Below are 19523 nucleotides of genomic sequence, written 5' to 3'. Positions count from 1 at the left end.
GCGTTATGTAGACGAAGAGCAGCGGAAGGTCAGACCCGTGGAGAATGCAATAAGGAGTAACAGGTAGCAAAAGGGGGAGGAAATCTGGTGTAATGATGAGAAAAGTCAACCCACATCTACCGACTTTATTACAGGGAAATTGACTCCATGACTCGTCCCGGTCCCGGTAACCCCGTCATGAGGCTTCCTGCCACGCGGAGCACGTCTTTGTGGCGTTTGGTAATTTAATTTATCCAAATTAATCAGGCCTTATCACTGACGCTTTGATCTCGGAGCCAAAGGAAGTGGCCTCTGTATCTCTTTGTAGTGCTACGGTTAATGTCAGCACGCTGGAAATGAAAGGTGCAACCGTAGTCCAGGTGTCTCTATAAATCAGCGACTGAAAGGTAAGGCCGTGGTATCTCAGGCTTTGAAGATGCTGGTGTTGTTCGGTCAGATGGCAGCATATTATGGGGCGCGAGCGAGAGCCAAGAGGCTGGGAGAACAGCAGGTTTATTGGCGGATTCAAGCCAACGCTCAATTATTTACCAAAGACCAAAAATATGTCAAATCAGTCTTTTATTTCAAACTCCAGAACAGACATTTATAAGAACAGACAGAGAGAAGAAGGATATTATGAGTCAGCGCGATGACGCAGAGTCAGCGTTGGTATATCACTAAACAACATGTTGATGAAGTCAGCTGTTTCCGTTCGCCGGGGACTTGGCGGCGGCCTGCAGGGTCCTGCGGGCCATCTCCAGCGCTCCTTCCTGGGTCTTATTCCCGCCAATAAAGCCTCCGGCGTGGACAAAGATGCAGCCCTTGATCCCGCTGAGCTCCGACAGCGCTTCATCCCGAACACCACGCCACTCTTCTGGCAGCGACAGCCTGGGACAGGAGCACAGAAGGGCAGGTTGGTTTACAGATGGACACTCTGTGGTCTGCTCATCACTTCATGTCGCGCATTCGTTTTGCAAAAACAAAATGTACTGTAGATTATGAAAAACAGCGAACTCTGGAGTTTTTAGTGATTACCAAAGTCATTTTACAGACAAAAACAAAATATATTTGCATTTCTTAAACTTTTAAAATTCTCCGTGGCTTCAACTTGAGCTTTAACAAAGTCCTAAATATAAACCGACTGAAAGCATGAAGACAATACCAGAATATTAATCAGCAAAAGCTCAGAAAAATGCATCTTTATATGTATATTAGTTGGTTGTAGCTCATTTCTTTCATAATTTCTGAATGTTTTTGCACAAACGCTTGGATTACTCTCCTCCTTTCAGCTTCCATGCCTGCAGGGGTAGTGGTGCTATGTGCAGCCACTCTTGCGCACAGCACCACTATAATGGGCGCCGACAAATAGACCAATAAAATAAAAAACAAAAAACCACAATCAGCTTTATTCTCCTCCACCAATGTGGAAAATCACACCTTAGTGCAGCGACTGCAGAGCCCGATGGTAGCGGAGTGGAGTCAAAAGGCAATCTCGCAAAGTGGGGGAAAGATTGGCTGTGCGATGGTTTACGAGCCGACCTCGAAAACGCGTCTCCGGATGAAGCACGCAGAGAAAATTCATAAAAATGTAGAACAGCTCATTTACCACCTACTGCAGGTAGCATACATCTTTCTACATCCTAACGCCTTACCTGTTATCTAGCGCGTGCGTTTATATCACTCTTTCCTTGACGGGGTTATTATCTCCATTATCTCACACCCCTGCTCTCCTCAGAGGACTTTTATATTTAGCAATGTTTCGTTCCGATTTAGGCCTGATTAAGCACTTCGTTGTTCACCTTTCACCCACCGCCTGCTTCTGGAATAGACTTTAAATGCTTTTGAAAATGCCGAAATTCCCTAAAAGCGTCGGATGTCGCACAAACCTTTGGCTCGTCTTTCTCTTCATCGCAAACTTGATGAATTATGGAACAGCGCGGTCGAACTTGTCAGAAATAAAGTGACACGGTTGTCAGTTTGAAGTGTTTTCTCTTGTTCTCTTTACTTTGAGCATTAACTGCCATTTTTCTATAACATCCATAATGATGAGGAATGATTTGCATGTCGACTCCATTATGTCAAATCTTTTATCCCTAATAAGACTGCCGTAGGACTACCTGGAGAGGCAAGCATGGCAAACCTATAATCCCCATTAAAGAATCAACCAATCGATAGCTGCACAGTGCGGCTGGAAAATGAGCTCTGAGGAAAGGTCAACAGGGCTGGTGAAGAGGGAAGGAGTAGGAGGGGGCGGCTGTTGTTGTTACAATAGGCCAGGAAGCTTTCGCTTGCGAGATGACCGGTCTAAAAATAGATCCACAATTAGCAAATTAGCGTCTCATGAGAGAAGACCTCCTAAGACCTCAACTGAGACAGATAGTGGCAATTAGCGGGTCATTACAAAAACGTTACTTTAGAGTCGGAGACACATCCTTCATTACTGCATGTTTTCAGCGATATGGACGGAAGCGGGAACCTTCTGGTTCCTCGCTGAGAACAGAACAAAAGACTCTTGTAGAAGCTGAAGTGCTGCATTTTTCTGCACCTTCACTCATCAATAACATGCACCAAATCCTGACCACAGATCTTCCACATTACACACATTTTCCCTTCCACACTGTAAATACGCCAAACGACATCACGAGCAGGAGGAAAATATGCAAAATTTCTCTGCTTTTGAAGACAAATTAAATGGAATTATTATTTTCATAAGGGCAGCACGGTGGCACGGTGGTTAGCACTGTTGCCGCACAGCAAGAAGGTCCTGAGTTCAATTCCACCATCAGGCCGGGGTCTTTCTGTGTGGAGTTTGCATGTTCTCCCCATGCTCCCCATGACCCGGGTTTCCTCCGGGTACTCCGGCTTCCTCCCACCATCCAAAGACATGCAGCTTGTGGGGATAGGTTAATTGGATAATCCAAATTGCCACTAGGTGTGAATGTGTGAGTGAATGTGAGCGTGAATGGTTGTCTGGCGACCTGTCCAGGGTGTACCCCGCCTCTCGCCCTATGACAGCTGGGATAGGCTCCAGCGCTCCCCGCGACCCTGAAAAGGAGAAGCGAATGGATGGATGGATTTTCTCATAAGATCCGCTGTCATTTTATACGTGACATCGCTGCTTTATCTCAGAATTATATACATGATTACAGATGACCAGCTCAATTTAATTATTTTTCAAGCAAAAATGTCATACAGTCTGGGGTTTGTTTTGTTGTTTGTCTTGCCCTTTGCTCATATCTTCAGCTTTCAGACAATCTAAAGAGATCACCAGGAGACGGGTGATTGTGGAGGACATCAGTCATTATTTTCTGGCGCTTTATCGACTAAACTATTGACCAAAATAACAATCAGATAGAAAGGATAAAGACATCGAGTAACAACCATCAGGTTCACCTCCAATACCAGGATACAGCGGGTAAATGTGGCAGCCGCCAGTGTGGATTCCCTGAAATAGAGGTATATGTTTCTGGCTCAGCTGTCAACCTCCAGTATCATCCTATACAGCACATTTCCAAGCAAGGGCTCCTTTCGCTCCCCTCTTCGTTCTCCCAGCTCACATTTACTTTGCACTACGATGCTGATAAAAATAGACCCTTTCCCCCCAGGTGCAGTAGCAGGGACGCAGGCGATAACAACACCCCTTCTGCAGAGTCGGCACAAGCCCGCTGGGAGAAAGCAGGCCACCCATAGAAAGAGCCATCTGGAGCTACGTTTTTATCCCTCACACAAGCTATTGTTCCCATGTAGCGCCACACCAACCGGCATATTTGCATTAAATTAAATCTTTGAAGTGCTCCCCGACTACAAACAGGTGTCTTCTCTTTTTCGTCTTTGAAAGCGCGGCCGCCTGATGAGATTCTGGAGCAAAGTGGAAAAAAGTCTAACTGGGGGACCGGGCGAGGGAGGGGCAGAAGGTGTGAAAGGTGAGACGGCGAGATAGGGCGGAGGAGGGAGAGATAGAAGAGGACGTGGAGGCGGAGGAGGAGGGGAGAAAAGGGATTAATGGGAAAAGAGCAAGACAAATGGGGGGGGGGGGGGGGGGGGTGACGAAATGGAGGAGTGTGATTATAGGACTGAGACAGAAATACTCTGCACAAAAAGAGCAAGAAGCACAAAAAACCCACTAATGGGATAATCAGAAGAAAAGAGGAGGAAAGAGGTGAGAGCAGCTACTGGTCAGGCCAGGAGTGAATCAAAAAGCTATTCCAGCGTCTTCCTGTCTCTGTAGGAACGATGTGTTCAGAAGGTCTCCCACTATTCTCAAGCAGTCAACAATGAGCCCCATCAAACCAAAAATAAAAGCACAGGGGCACATACTGCAAGACGTGTGGAAACAGAGGTCACAGTGAGACATGCCTGAGACCACACAAGACAAAAAACCACACATGACAACAAAGACACATGTAACAGATGTCATGTGTTCAAAACCAGGAGAGCTACTGCGTGAAGGACCAGAAAGATCATGTGACTGGTACGATTTCTGCTTCTTCCCTCAAATTCACAACTTGTTTTTGATACTATTTATAAGCGCAATTTATTTAGCAACAACCATTTAGTGTATTTATGTTGTTCCTCTCTTTAATGTAGCTCTCACTGTCACAGGCACATTTCTAATTTTATCTCATAACATCAACATCAGCATCAATTTACTCTTCACTCTCAAATCAGAGATGCACATTAAGTCGTCCAGGGACCAGAATCAGTCGATTTCCACTGTTTAGTCAAGACCGGTGACAGCTGGTCATCTGATTATGAACTGTGGCGTTTCATGCATGTGCACAAGCACACGTAAAGCCAATCTCTAATATTACCGTGGAAACATTTTACTATGAGTAACGACTGAAAAACTGGCCAAACTAAACCACAGCATGAAAATGTTTGTACCAACAAACCCAGTCAGACACTTAAATCATTTTCACCCAGCAAAACACGGACATTTTAAAGAAGCTAACAAAGGAAAAGTGGCTAAAGCTATCCAGAGCTCCAAACCAGCCGCCTCAGTGTGAGCCTCGGTATAAGCAAAGTGGGTAAAAGCAGGGTTAATATCCTCTGCAGGCCAGTTGAGTTCTTCCACACCAAACTCGTTCAGCCATGTCTTTATGGACCTTGTGTGCAGTCATGCTGGAACAGGAAGGGGTCATTCCCACACTGTTCCCACAAAGCTGGGAGCATGAAATTGTCCAAAATGTCGTGCTATGCTGAAGCAGGGAAAGTTTCTTTTATTGGAATTAAGGGGGCAAGCCCAACTCCTGAAAAACAACCCCACACCATATTCCCACTCCACCACAACTGTACACTTGGCACAATGCAGTCAGACAAGTAATCCTGGCAGCCGCCAATCTTGATTCATCGCTCCAAAATGTCTCTATTGATCTACAGTTTGTGCTTTTTTAAGGGAGCGAAATCCTGTAATTTACTACAGTTAATAACTTCTTTAATTAATAAATTAATATTCAGCATAGAAGAAAAGTTTATTTTTGTTTGTCACTTAAAGTATTTAGAAAGAAAACTGGAATCAGACAAAAACTCTCAGCATCTCACACTTAGAAGGAAAGAAAGAGTCTTAATCTAGACAACAATCCCTTCGGTTCTCCAAAAGCATCCATCCATCTTCATCCGCTTTATCCGAGGCCGGGTCGCGGGGGCAGCAGCCTAAGCAGAGAGGCCCAGACCTCCCTCTCCCCAGCCACCTCCTCCAGCTTATCCGGGGGAACACCAAGGCGTTCCCAGGCAAGCCGAGAGATATAATCTCTCCAGCGTGTCCTGGGTCTGCCCCGGACATGCCCGGAACACCTCACCCAGGAGGCGCCCAGGAGGCATCCTTGTCAGATGCCCGAACCACCTCAGCTGGCTCCTTTCGATGTGGAGCAGCAGCGGCTCTACTCTGAGCCCCTCCCGGATGGCCGAACTTCTCACCCTATCTCTAAGGGAGAGGCCAGAGGCTAATTTCTGCCGCTTGTATCCGCGATCTCGTTCTTTCGGTCACTACCCACAGCTCGTGGCCATAGGTGAGGGTAGGGACGTAGATCGACCGGTAAATTGAGAGCTTCGCTTTTACACTCAGCTCCCTCTTCACCACGACAGACCGGTGCAGCGTCCGCATTACTGACGCATCCCCTCAAAACTCACACATAGCTTGTAGTCGTTGTCACAAAGGTCAGTGCTCAATTTAAACAGAGTTTAAACAGGGATTGTGTTCACTTTGCACAAATTTCCTAACTCATTAGACGGTGTGTTCGATTAGTAAAACTTCTGTAACCACAAAATGCTTTCAGTAATGGACGTGGTCTAGCTTTCCTGCTGAGTTTGTTGTCTGGATAAAATTGTATCTGACGTAGAAGAAAACGCCACCCAAAATCATCCGACGCGTTAAATGAAAAAAAGGAAAAAAATATTGAGCATGGCGCTAATTCAGACAGACAGTGAAGTCAAGCTCAGCTATAATACTGGCGGACCAGCTGAACACAACGCCAACTCACATCAGCCGATACACTTCTATACGTCCAACTGGCAAAGTTCTCCCACACCTCACACAGAGTGTGCAAATCGAGCTGCCTGCTCTGCTCTGTGACTGATTCTTGCAGCTTAAGATGAATAATTCTCATAACAGGTAAACAGAAATCTCACCTGTGCTTCCTTTCCCCTCGACTCATCCACTTGTAGTTTATTATTTATTCATAGTTTTTTCCTTGCATTTACTTTTATTCGCATTGAGTTTATAAAGCTTTTTATTTCATTTAAACAGGACGTTTTACTCGTTCTTCCATTGAAAAAATGTTTAAGAGTAGGGATGGGTACCGGTATAATGGCACCGGTTCTGACATAAACGGTAGTAACCAGACCGAAAAGCAGCGCACATTTCGGTGCTTTATTTTTCCTGAGCTGTGATACACTTTGAATTCTAGCCAATCGTTTTACGTTTCCGAGGATAGTGGGCGGGCCCAGGTACGTACGTTCTTTTAGAGCAGAGCTACAGATTAAAAATGCCCAAGGCGAAGCGGTCAAAGTCTGGCTGTACTTCACAGCAAAAGATGCAAACTCAGCAGCTGCAACAAGTGCTTTAAGGTGATACTGTGATACTGTCAAAGGAGGTAACACCTCGAATCTGATGAAACACCTGGCGACGCATAGCGGTTTTTTTAAAAGCCGAGAAATGCGCCGTATTTGATAGCTTGCTGCGAGACCTCACACCGTGCGCATCTACTGCGGGTGTGGTGCCTGTTATCGGACCCGGAGTTAGCAACATCCCCCAAGAACCTGAAGAGGAGAGTCCTGGCCCCTAGCCCTGCCAGTGTAGCAGAAATGATGAGGATGATGATGCAGCAGCAGCCGTTCTTCTCTGCGTGAGTAGCTTCATGTTGTTCGTGTAATTTACGTTGAGTAGGCTAACCACGTTATTACATTAATGCATGTAAAGTGAACTAGCAAACATCATCATAGCTACATGCGGCTGTCTTCTTGTTTGATGGCAGATACTCCCTTCACCCTGGCCAAAAAGGCCAAAATGACCGAAGAAAAAGTGGAAAACAGCTAAACATGAGAGGTTTTTGGACAAAGTTTGTGTTTTTTCCATTGATTAAGCTGCTTCCAGCCAAGAGTGATACCATATATGCCCTATAGCTGCAGAAAAGGCTAACATTGTTATCTTTTTACAAAAAAACAGCTGAACATGAGAGGTTTTGTGTTCTCCATTCTTTAAGCACCGGTTTGAGCACCGTTTAAGCACCAAGTACCGGTTTCGCACCGGTATTGGATAAAACCTAAACGATACCCATCCCTATTTAAGAGTCAATTACAATAAAGTTTTTGTTAAAAAAAAAAACTTCTGTTTTCATTTTTAGGTATTATGTGTATTGTTAACAATAGTAACTGAGTGATATGTATGTCTTACTCATTCATGGTCAGTCATCTGAGGAAGATGAGTCTGTTTTAGTGGGACAAACTTTTTTCGCACCTTGTTCAATGATGAAGATGTCACAGGGACAGCAGGAAGGGTTGCTATGACATCACCGCAACATAAGTTACAATGGTGTGACTGCAGCCATTCACCGACTCTCTGTAAACGGTACTCGTGGCCATTGGTCAGTGGTCATGACAAATATTGTGTTAATGATCATGAAACTGACCTCGTGGCAGTCGGTGGTGGACGTTCTGCTCATTTAGCAAACGCACTGACCTCACCTGTCACCTGGATGAGTGACGAAACATTTCTCCCACTGAAAACGCTTCGTCCAGATGAACAGGGATGAGTTATGTGTACATATAATTTGTCCTGTGTGTCTTTTGCCCCGTCTTCCTCCCCTCAACCCCAACCAGTCATGGCTGATGGCTGCCCTCCCTGAACCTGGTTCTGCTGAAGGGTTCTTCCTGTTAAAAGGGCGTTTTTCCTTCCTACTGTCACCAAGTACCTGCTCGTAACAGGTTATATTATTGTTTTCTCTCTAATATTGTACCTAACAACATAAAGCCCATTGAGGTGACTGTTGTTGTGGTTTATATTCATAAAACTGAATGTAAAATTTAATTTAATTGAATACAGCAGTGTTACAGGTGACCCTTCTTCACTCACGCACATGCACAGATACACAAACCTGCTGCAGAGAGCACATCAACCAAAGAATAAATAAACTTAATTAACTACAGTTGATATAATCTTTTGCATATTGCTCTGTTATCAGACAAATACAAGCCGTAACAAGCTGCGAGTCTAACAAACAGACTGGGAAACAAGATCAAAGATAAACCCACATGCTAGAATCTATCCCCGAGGCGAAACTGCTCATCTTCACAGCTTTGTAAAGCGCAAATCGCTTCCAATACTCTTCCACCTAAGTCACTGCTTCTTAAGTGCACATGCTGACCACTTAGGGCTACCACTTTAAAAGCGCAGATCAATATCCAGCAGCTCACGTCAAGTAAACGAAACAGGGAGGGAACATCGATGCTGGAAAGATTTTCTGCACCAGGAGATTTTTTTGTCGCTGATGTCTCTGTTAGTACCAGGAAACAGGTTTTTGTGATTATGAACACATTTAACACAACTCTGGGAAACACGGCAACCAATACGGCACCAAGCAGCTATAAAGACGAATATCTGGATAACGTCCAGGATCAGCCTAGTGTTTGCCACACTTTGATGACTATGTGTGCTACATTCTGGGATTTAGGGCACAACACACCCACCACAGAACTCCAGTGGGCCCGCTAGTGACATTATTAGAACAGCATTGTAGGTCGGTCTGCGAGAAGCTCTTTGGGTAAACACTTTCCCCTCCAGAGATAAAAAGCCCAGACGATAGGTGCTAATCATCTTTAAAAATTCACACAGGAGGTGTGGTGTTGTCATCGCTGTCATTAGTGAGGGACCTGACAGGAATTCTAACATGGTTTAATAAGCCTAACACTCTCATTTAAGTGCTAGGTTTGAGGATTCGGGTCATCTTTATTGCTAAAGTATGTTGAAATGCTGCTTATCACAACAGCAAAAATACCACCAGCTGCCAGTGCGACTACTCAGCCTCGTAGCAGATGCACCTATGGTATGAACCTGAAAATCCCACGTCACTTTGTTCTCGACTTATCGTGTTCTTAAAGTTTGGCATTGACGTCGCCCACCCAATTAAACTGGTGCAAAAGGACAAAAAGGAAAGGCATGTACATGTATGTCAGGCACAACTGACAGTGACTGAGCACATCTATAAACTGTTGGGTGGCCTAAATGGTATTCATATTACAAAAGCATAGAAGCAGAAAATCAAAGGGGCTTTGTTGCTCAACAGAGCATCTCACTTGATTCATGCTCGAAATCAAAGCATCTCTCCTACCAGTCAAACTGGCATGTGCTTTATATCTTTCAGTCTGCTGTATTGAAGCACTGGGTATAATTAAGAGCAGAAAAACACACAAGAAGCACCTGAGTGGGAGGGCTGTGCAGGTGGCTGTGCTGAGGTGTGTTTATGTTTTTTTTTGGGAACAAAATCTTCGGCTTAAATAAAGTATTTTCCTCATTCTATCCTTGTAGGAGTCCCTCTCTCACCGGATAACACGTCAACCCTCCGTGAGCGGCTGTCACACGGTCCAGTAAGCATGAAAGTTAAATCATAGACCATTGTTTGTCTCTGTCACCGGAGCTCAAATCAACGCAACACGTTGAAAACTCTGAAGCTGTCATCGTGTTAAAAAAAAAAAAAAAAAATCCAGTGTGGAAAAATTTATTGTGCGTGACTCAGTTTCACAAAACCCCTGCGAGTTATGCATGCTCGACTTCTGCTGAAGGAACTCATGCAAGAGGTTTTTTATCCACGCATACGACTGAATGCTACAGCTAAAGTTGAAAAAATGGCCTTCGGTAACATTTTACTAAAAGATAACCTTAAAATTTACCTGTTCTGGAAAGTGTTGAGCCCAGCAGGGACACACTGGACCCTCCACTGTCCATTCTGGTCTGGGTAAAGGACAAACTTAATGGGCGTCTCCACGTGGAGATCCTTCTCTAAGGCAAACAAATGCTCCTTCCAAGGACATCCACCCTGGGAAAAAAGGAGTACCTCTCCACTGGGATCTATCTGGAAACAAGAATAGAGCAGGTGTAACACATGTGACTAATGTGCAAAAACCAAGGACAGACACAAAAGCCTGTGTCTGTGGAAAGCGTCACTGTATAAGAAAAGCAGCAGCATTTTAAACTCATTTTCACAGTAACTTGTGCTTCTTTTATAAGTGATAAATGTCTCCTTCAACTAAACAACAACAGTCCTGATACTCTCATCGTTTTTGATAACATTTACAGTTTTCAAAACAAGACAGAAAATGCTCAGAATCAGAATTTAATAAAAAGCAATTAAAGAAATTAAATTAGATCTAAGAAACTTTTTTATTCACAGATTTTTATTAAAAATACTCAAACATGAAATTCTGCAGTGAGTTTCTCATCTTGGGCTAACAGATCAGGTGTCCTGCATCTGCTTTTTCTTTTTTGTCTGGTCTGTGTTTAGATATTTTTTGCTGTTAAGCTTCATTTGTTTCCATATGAACCTCAAAGTCATATTTATTTAGTTTATTTAAACCACAGTCGGTGTGTCAGGGAAAACAAGAGTCCCCACTAGGGCTGCTCGATTATGGCAAAAATGATAATCACGATTATTTTCACTGAAATTGAGATCTCGATTATTTGACAATATTTATTTAACAATAACAATGTATTGAATAATGACATTAAAGATTGTCAAAAATAATATAAAATAGTGTGCAAATACTGATAACAGTGCAAATGTTTGCAATATAAAAAATAAATGAAAAATGTAAACATCTATGTTTAGTGAACTTTGCAGTGTTGCTCTGTGGTGCAGCTACGACACTGTAGCAAAGTTTACACACTGTGTCTACTTGATCCACGTCTGACTCCGCGAACCCATAATGTTTCCACACCACTGAAGTTTTTTTTACCTCTCTTTTCAACCAACGGCAGTCACTCTCCTCTCCAAATAACTTCTGCTTAGCTTTCCGAGCTTCCCTCGGGTCCTCTTAATCAGCCCCCGGGCCTCGGACCGGTACGTGAGTCGTTTGGTACCAGGCCGCCAGAGTTGAGGCTCAGATGTGAAATGTATAGTTTTCTGGGTTTTTTATCGGTTTTCAGCGTTATTTTGTTAGCGTTTTTATCATTTATCTTTTCACGTGTGTTATGAATAAATTTTCTTTTTTTCGGTACCGGTACTAGTTTTATTTTGTTGTATTTATCCGCGACACCTTAAAAGCCGGTCCGTGAAAATAATGTCGGGCATAAACCGGTCCGTGGCGCAAAAAAGGTTGGAGACCGCTGCTCTTAATTGTTGTGACACGTGTTCGAAATGCAGAGAGGTGCGCTCGATTTGCCACACGGAGCAGCGCGAGAGTAAAGCACGAGGGAGGGGCTAATCATCGGCTCAGTCATTTTTAATGATCGTTGATCGTAATCGAGATTAAAATTCGATTAATTGAGCAGCCCTAGTCCCCACATCGGTTTTAATGGCCAGCGGCTTAAACAAAAACCATCATAACTCACAGCCAATTTAGCCAAGTATGAAATGGCTGGGATAAAAATTAGAACCTCAAAGTTCGAGGCCACGGTTCTCAGTCGGAAAAGGGCGGAGTGCCCATTCCAGGTCAGGGATGGGCTGCTGCCCCGAGTTGATGAGTGAGGAGAGAGAGCAGGAGATCGACAGATGGATTGATGTGGTGTGAGCAGTAAATGCAAAGCTGATCTACATTCCCACCCTAGCCTATGGTTACGAGCTCTGGGTGGTGACTGAAAAAAGATGAGATTGTGAATATAAGCAGTGGAAATGAGCTTTCTCCATATGGTGGTGGGCTCAGCCTTAGAGACAGGGTGATTTGGGTCATTAGGGTGGCAAGTAGAGCTGCTACTCCTCCACATTAAAGGATGCCTCCTGAATGTCTCCCAGGTGAGGTGTTCCAGGAAAGTCTGGAGGAGGCCCCAGGGCAGACCAGGGAGAGATTACATCTCTCGGATGGCTTGTTAACACCTCAGTGTCCTCCTGGAAGAGCAGGAGGAGGTGGACTCCCTCCGTGAACCAGATAACCATGAGAGTAATAAGAGGCCCACCGCTGCTGGTGCAAACAAATAAAGAAAATAAACAGAATCAAACAGAATGGGCAGTTTCGTACCTGATGCCTCTTCTTAACAGCTTCCTCCACGACCTCACGAGCTGGCAGCCAGGAGGACTTGTAGAAATCCAGACGGTCCAGGAACTCCTCCCCAACCATCTTCAGCGCCTTCTTGAAACCCTCCTAAGGATAAAATAGTGAGAATAAAGACATGTTGGTTTTTTTGACAGCTGGCTAGACTTAAAACACTGATGTCACTTTAACAGAGGAAGAACTGTAGACTCAGCTGAACGCAGTATTCTTTTGATCATTTAGCTTCTTTCATCACTACTACAGCATCAGTTTGACATCAACTACTTTATGTGAGACTGTGTACCAGACAAAATGGGGGTGATAAAGTCTTGTCTTACTACCTCCCTGCTGGTCTCTGCAGCCCAAACCACAGCCCGATTTCACCCTCGCATAGTTTCACGAGCAGAAGCACAAGAGGAGCATGTGAAAGAAAGCACGGCACAGATATCTCACACACAAACTCATGCACACGCGCGGTATGTCATGCACAATCTGTATGCATCTGTTTGAGGGGGCTGCATTGGACCTGAGCATTAACAGTCATGGCTGGAGGAGATGAAAATCCATCAGGTTTTTCAATTATCAGCAGCAGCCAGTGCAGAGAGTTCAACAGGTCACTCTACCATTAAGTTGTCTACCAAACATTTTCCAGTTCAAATCTTTCTCAGTTTCCCATTTCACAGATATGGCTTCGCCTGCAGTGTTTGGAGGACATGAATTATAATCATGTGAAGTGGAACGTGAAAAAAAAGAAGAAACAAGCAGGTAACTTAAGGGAAAAAATGTTGGCATAGTCAACATATATGCATATCTAGGCTGTGGGTGAGTGTGCAGGAAACGCTGATGAGAGACAGAAAATTCACACCGAGCCTCTGTTGGTCCTGCACAGCTCTCACAATGACCTCTGAGCACTGGTTGCACCATACTGCACCTGTTTGCCCTCTTAGACTATTTTGTAGTTTTGCTTCACCACAGGTTGCTCACTGTGTGTGATGATTAAATTTATCCTTTTTTTAGGGCTGCACGATTTTGCATAAAATGAGAATCACGATTTTTTTTTGCTTAGAATTGAGATCACGATTCTCTCACGATTTTCTTTTCCAGTATAAATATTTATTGCACTTATTAACTGCACATCAACTTCGTAACAGTTGAGACTGAACATGAAAACAATAAATAAACATAAAAACAACAAATGTCTCACGTTTTGTCGTTGCCGCAAAATGTTGTACTGCTTGAAATTGCGTCTCCACCGTTGCTCGACACTGCGTGTATAGAGCAGGTAGTGCAACAATAGAAAAATAGTTGCGGGACGGCACTGTGTAGCGTTTGTCTAGGGTGTTGATCGTTTTCCTAAATCCCTCGTTTTGCACAGTGTTGATGGAGCCATATCTTTGGTCAGGTGATAAGTGATAGCCTCCGTAATTTCTTTGTGCCTGCGGAAGTTCGACGGGTATAGGGAAGCGCTGTATAAGGTTCCCGTTATTGATGTTTGGGTGGTTTCTCGTCATCCCTGACGTGCTCTCCGTTGTTTTTTCCCTGCTAATTTTAGCAGCTAGCTTCTGTATCACGTGGTATAAGGCTCCGCCCTTGTCATTTGTTGAGCAGGAAGAGTGAGCGCTTGTTTTCATGCAGATTACGTCCCGGATCAAAATGCGGTACAGTCGTCGTCTTTTTTTTTTTTTTTTTTTTAAATTGTTGTTATTTGGAAATGAGATCGCACATAAGTATGAATCGAGATCGCGATTTTCTAACGATTAATCGTGCAGCCCTACTTTTTTTTATACTGGGGCACTACTGTGGAACAGCTGTCTGTTAAAATCGCAATTAATCCATGTTGCAAAGTATGCATGTTACATTTTATTGTTGTATGTTTGCATTTGGATAATTATTTAGATTTTTTAAGTTCTCTTTTTTCTAGTTTGTACTAATTATCTTTGCTTAAATTTTCTAATATTATGTATCTGAGATGCTGCTGCAAATCAGTAGGCTGAGATAACTAATCGTCAATTATAAAATAAACTACCATTTTTTGATTAATAGTAAAACATTTGCAAATTTTCATGGAAAAAAATACTCCATGCTCGGGTTTCTCCAATATGAAAATCGTCTGTTTTTTTTACTTCTTGCATTTTATTGATTAAAAGGTTAAAACTCTACAGATTAACTGAGGTCACAAACAGGTGTGTATTAAGTGTGCCAGTACATGCCAACGCTGCAGTATCGTCATTGCCCTATTCGTATTGTGGGCTGTGATGCTTTTTGCAATGGGGTCATTTTACCCCCATTGCTAGGCGGTTGCTAGGCGACATGATGACATTATAATATATCACATATAATTAAGCTTTTGTGTCAATAAATGATAGGATGCTTTCATAGGGTCTTGTCGGTGTAAAAAAGGCAAAAAAACAGGTCATTTCAGCACGTTGCTAGGTGATTGCTAGGCAACCTGATGCCATCATAATATATGATGTATAACTGAAGTTTTGTGGATATAAATTAGATGTTATTGTAGGGTGTTGTAAGTGCACGGAGGTTAAAAACAGGTCATTTTAGCAAACTTCTAGGTAGCTGATGGGCACTGTGATGGCATTGTAAAGCATCATGCATAATTTACCTATTGGGGATATAAATGAGACTGAAATTAAAATGATAGGCAGGCATTATAAGGTGTTTTAGGTGCATAAAAGCTACTTTCTGTTCCTTCTTTATTCACAAGGGTTCAGCACAGTGGGCAGCGAGTTTTGATTTGTATTTTTTATCACTTCTTTTAACCAGAATCCCTTCCTGAAGCAGTGTTTAAGGGATTTGCGTCAACTTGAAGAAGTGAATGTGATTGAACCGGTGATCTTTTTCACATTAGGCAAAACTGTAAAACCACAATGGACCCACAATAATGCTTTATAGGTGGATAAATGCTAAAACTGGTACATTTTATGAAAAAAAAATGGGAAAGGGATTTAGGGTCTACAGTGGATGAAGATACGTCGAATAATGGATTATACATTAGGGAAGCCAGAATACAAAATGTTTAATAGATATTATTATACTCCTTCAAGGCTGTATAAAATAGGTGCTGGTAGAGATGACCCATGTTGGAAATTCCAACAAGCTAAAGATACTTTGATAAACCCCCTGGGAATGTCTTAAATAATCAGGCCCCATCTTATCTTAATGACCTTGTAGTACCATATCACCCTATTAGAGCACTTTGCTCTCGCTCTGCAGGCCTACTTGTTGTTCCTAGAGTATTTAAAAGTAGAATGGGAGGCAGAGCCTTCAGTTTTCAGGCCCCTCTTCTGTGGAACCAGCTTCCAGTTTGGATTTGGGAGACAGACACTATCTCTACTTTTAAGATTAGGCTTCAAACTTTCCTTTTTGCTAAAGCATATAGTTAGGGCTGGACCAGGTGACCCTGAATCCTCCCTTAGTTATGCTGCAATAGACGTAGGCTGCATTGAGTTTTTCCTTTCCAGTCACCTTTCTCACTCACTATGTGTTAACAGACCTCTCTGAATCATATCTGTTATTAATCTCTGTCTCTCTTCCACAGCATGTCTTTTATCCTGTCTTCCTTCTCTCACCCCAACCAATCACAGCAGATGGCCCCGCCCCTCCCTGAGCCTGGTTCTGCCGGAGGTTTCTTCCTGTTAAAAGGGAGTTTTTCCTTCCCACTGTCGCCAAAGTGCTGCTCATAGGGGGTCATATGATTGTTGGGTTTTTCTCTGTATCTATGAAGCGCCTTGAGGCGACTTTTGTTGTGATTTGGCGCTATATAAATAAAATTAAATTGAATTGAATTGAATGCCAGCTGGTTTTTCCAGTTTAGAACAGTGCATTGAATTATATGCAGGCATGGATACCTTGTAACTTGCCCAGATCACCTAAATTATGTCTACTAGGAGACAAAGGAGAGGTGCCACAGTTAAACAAACATCAGTTTAGAGTGTTAAGCGCTGCATTGGTGTCATTTTGGAATATTTGAAGGACTCCCATACTCCAACGCTTAAAATGTGGAAAGAAAGAATGATTGGGAATGTTGCTGGTGAAAAGATGTTGGGAAGGTTACATCATGCGACTGAAGCTTGAACAATTTTTCCACCCACATGTCTGCCTGACTTGGAAATTCCAGATTAATGCAACAGACGTTAAAACCTCTTCGTTTTTTTGTTTTTGTTATTTTTTGTTGTATTTTTGTGTTTGTTAGAAAATGCAAAATTTAATAATTATTAGAACTTTTTTTAAAAAAGGGATAATTTTATCACGTTGCTAGGTAGCTGCTAGGCAACATCGTAATGCCTGATGTAGCTAAGAACCTTCAAGGACCTGAGATGTACCTGTGTGCCAATTTTGGTCGCTCATCTGATGGTCTGAGCGGAGATCAGGGACAAAGACACAGACAGAGAGATATTTTGTGTATTATAAAAGAGAACTGTTCTGAGGACATTAAAGAAGAGAAAGATGCTGACTTGCCACAGTTATACAGTCTTATATTAGCTCATTTTACTGCATGAGGCTGAGAAACTGTGAGCTTTGCTGTGGAAATCCAGGCAACGATAAACAAATAATAACTATAATTAATCCCATATAAGAGATGCGAAGTCACACATGTCAAAAGCCACCTTCTGTCCTGGTATAGAGTACAGCTGCACTCACATGTACTCACCTCAGTATCCTGATCTGTGCTGTTCCAGCGTGGATTCAGGTGTGAGACACGTGCGCTCAGCGTGGTGGAGATGCTGTACCGGGCCTCCCCATCACACTGTGAGATGCCGTTGTCAACAGCATCCACCTCCTCCACAAAGTTCTCATACAGCTGTAAGCACATGATAGAGGCACGTGGCGGCAGAGGTTGTCAATCTGTTATGGCATCAGAATCAGCTGTTTCATATTTATTCCAAGCATAAAATCAGCGTAGTAAAAAAAGAGAGCTTTTTCAAGAAGAATGCATGGAAAGGAATTAAACCCACAGGATATGTGTAGTTACAGAAATATTAAACCTAAATGAAATAGGAAAAAAGCTGCTACTTCACAAATCTCCAAAAATACTGTACGAGCAGATAAACTGGAACAGCTATATTTAATGATAAAAATTCAACTTCACTGGAAGGTCATTTATGCAAGAGCTGACATTTTACAAGTGACTTATCAGTGGAGCTAAGCTCCGAGGCAAAACTCGATGTTTAGTTTGTTGGAACTGGCTAAGGACATGACATGCAGCATCCTAAAATACGCAGAGCCCGAGCCATGAGCAAAAGGATTACTCAGGGCTTTAAACAAACTGACACATCAAAAGAAAAATGATATTATGAGTTAATCGTGCTAATATTTATAGTGACCCAAGATTTGGCTGGCTTAATGTGCCCGACCATTAAAGCACAATGGATGCCAAGGCCTCCTGCTGGCACAGCTGTCTAAAATGCAAGAAACTGAACTCTGTTTAAATCTGGCTAAAAGACTTTGTCGTGTCCTGTCGTGTCCTTTTATATCTGTTCACACTCTACTGCCAACTGTGGGATGAAGGCAAATCCCAAAAAGTGTCCTAGTTTGTGCTTTTAAATCTACAGTTGTGGTCAGAGGTTTCATGGGTATAAATGTGATGGTAATTTGGAGAATTTGATCATTTCTGTGAACTGTTCTTTTTCCACTGTGGAATGATTGTACTACAAATACACACAGGGTCAAATATATAAATACACTTCCACTAATATCTGGTTAAATGTAGGGATGGGTACTGTTCTGACATAAACAGTAGTAACCAGACCGAAAAGCAGCGCACATTTCGGTGCTTTTTTTTTCCTGAGATGTCATACACTTTAGATTCTAGCCAATCATTTTACGTTTCCGAGGATAGTAGGCGGGTCCAGGTACGTACGTTCTTTTAGAGCAGAGCTACAGATTAAAAATGACCAAGGCGAAGCGGTCAAATTCTGGCTGTACTTCACAGCAAAATATGCAAACTCAGCAGCCTGCAGCAAGTGCTTTAAGCTGATACTGTGATACTGTCAAAGGAGGTAACACCTCGAATCTGATGAAACACCTGGCGACGCATAGCGTTTTGTTAAAAGCCGAGAAATGTGCCGTATTTGATAGCTTGCTGCGAGACCTCACACCGAGCACATCTACTGCGGGTGTGGTGCCTGTTATCAGACCCGGAGTTAGCAACATCCCCCAAAAACCCGAAGAGGAGAGTCCTGGCCCCTAGCCCTGCCAGTGTAGCAGAAATGATGACGGATGATGATGCAGCAGCAGCCGTTCTTCTCTGCGTGAGTAGATTAATGTTGTTTGTGTGTAAGCTAACCACATTATTAAATGAATGCAAGTAAGGTGAAGGTCTTCTTGTTTGATGGCAGATACTCCCTTCACCCTGGCCAAAAAGGCTAAAATAACCAAAGAAAAAGTGGAAAACAGTTAAACATGAGAGGTTTTTGGACAAAGTTTGTGTTCTCCATTCTTTAAGCACCAGTTCGAGCACCGGTTCGAGCACCGGCACCGTTTCAAAAGTACCGGTTTGGTACTGGTATCGGATAAAACCTAAACGATACCCATCCCTAGTTAAATGTCCCTTAACAAGTTGCACTTTTTTGCACTTTTGGCAGCCATGAACAAGCTTCTGGTAAATTTCTGGCTGGATATTTGACCACGCGTCGTGGCAGAATCAGTAGATTTTATATAAACTGTCTGGTTTCCTGGCACGAACCCAGCGTAGTCTGCCAACTGTCAAGAGGCTCGAGTTCAGGTTAGCCTGCTTTAGCCTTTCCAAAACCACAGTACTCAACTGTATCCAAGTTTTAACTTTTTGGCTGTTGAGTTGAGGTGATGCTGAAGAATTTCAAGTTATTCCTTATTGATGTTTCTATCCACGTTGT

The 19523-nt window shown here is 43.0% G+C and overlaps 1 protein-coding gene across 1 annotated transcript in view; it reads right to left on the bottom strand.

The window, feature by feature from the left end:
- Positions 1–534: 534 nt before the first annotated feature.
- The window catches only part of myg1 (myg1 exonuclease), a 32071-nt gene continuing 13082 nt past the window's right edge, over positions 535–19523 (bottom strand). The window contains exons 4-7 of the mRNA XM_087841059.1: positions 17321–17470; positions 12643–12765; positions 10363–10544; positions 535–867 (exon numbers count right to left, since the gene is read on the bottom strand). Of these exons, the coding sequence (XP_087697185.1) occupies positions 678–867; positions 10363–10544; positions 12643–12765; positions 17321–17470 (645 nt within the window). The 3' untranslated portion in view covers positions 535–677. The remainder of the gene's footprint in view (positions 868–10362; positions 10545–12642; positions 12766–17320; positions 17471–19523) is intronic.

The sequence above is a fragment of the Neolamprologus brichardi genome, chromosome 5 (assembly GCF_056152115.1).
Source record: "Neolamprologus brichardi isolate AB-2024 chromosome 5, ASM5615211v1, whole genome shotgun sequence".
In the NCBI taxonomy this organism is placed as follows: Eukaryota; Metazoa; Chordata; class Actinopteri; order Cichliformes; family Cichlidae; genus Neolamprologus; species Neolamprologus brichardi.
The sequence above is the reverse complement of the archived record's forward strand: the minus strand, read 5'-3'. Positions and strand labels throughout refer to the sequence as shown.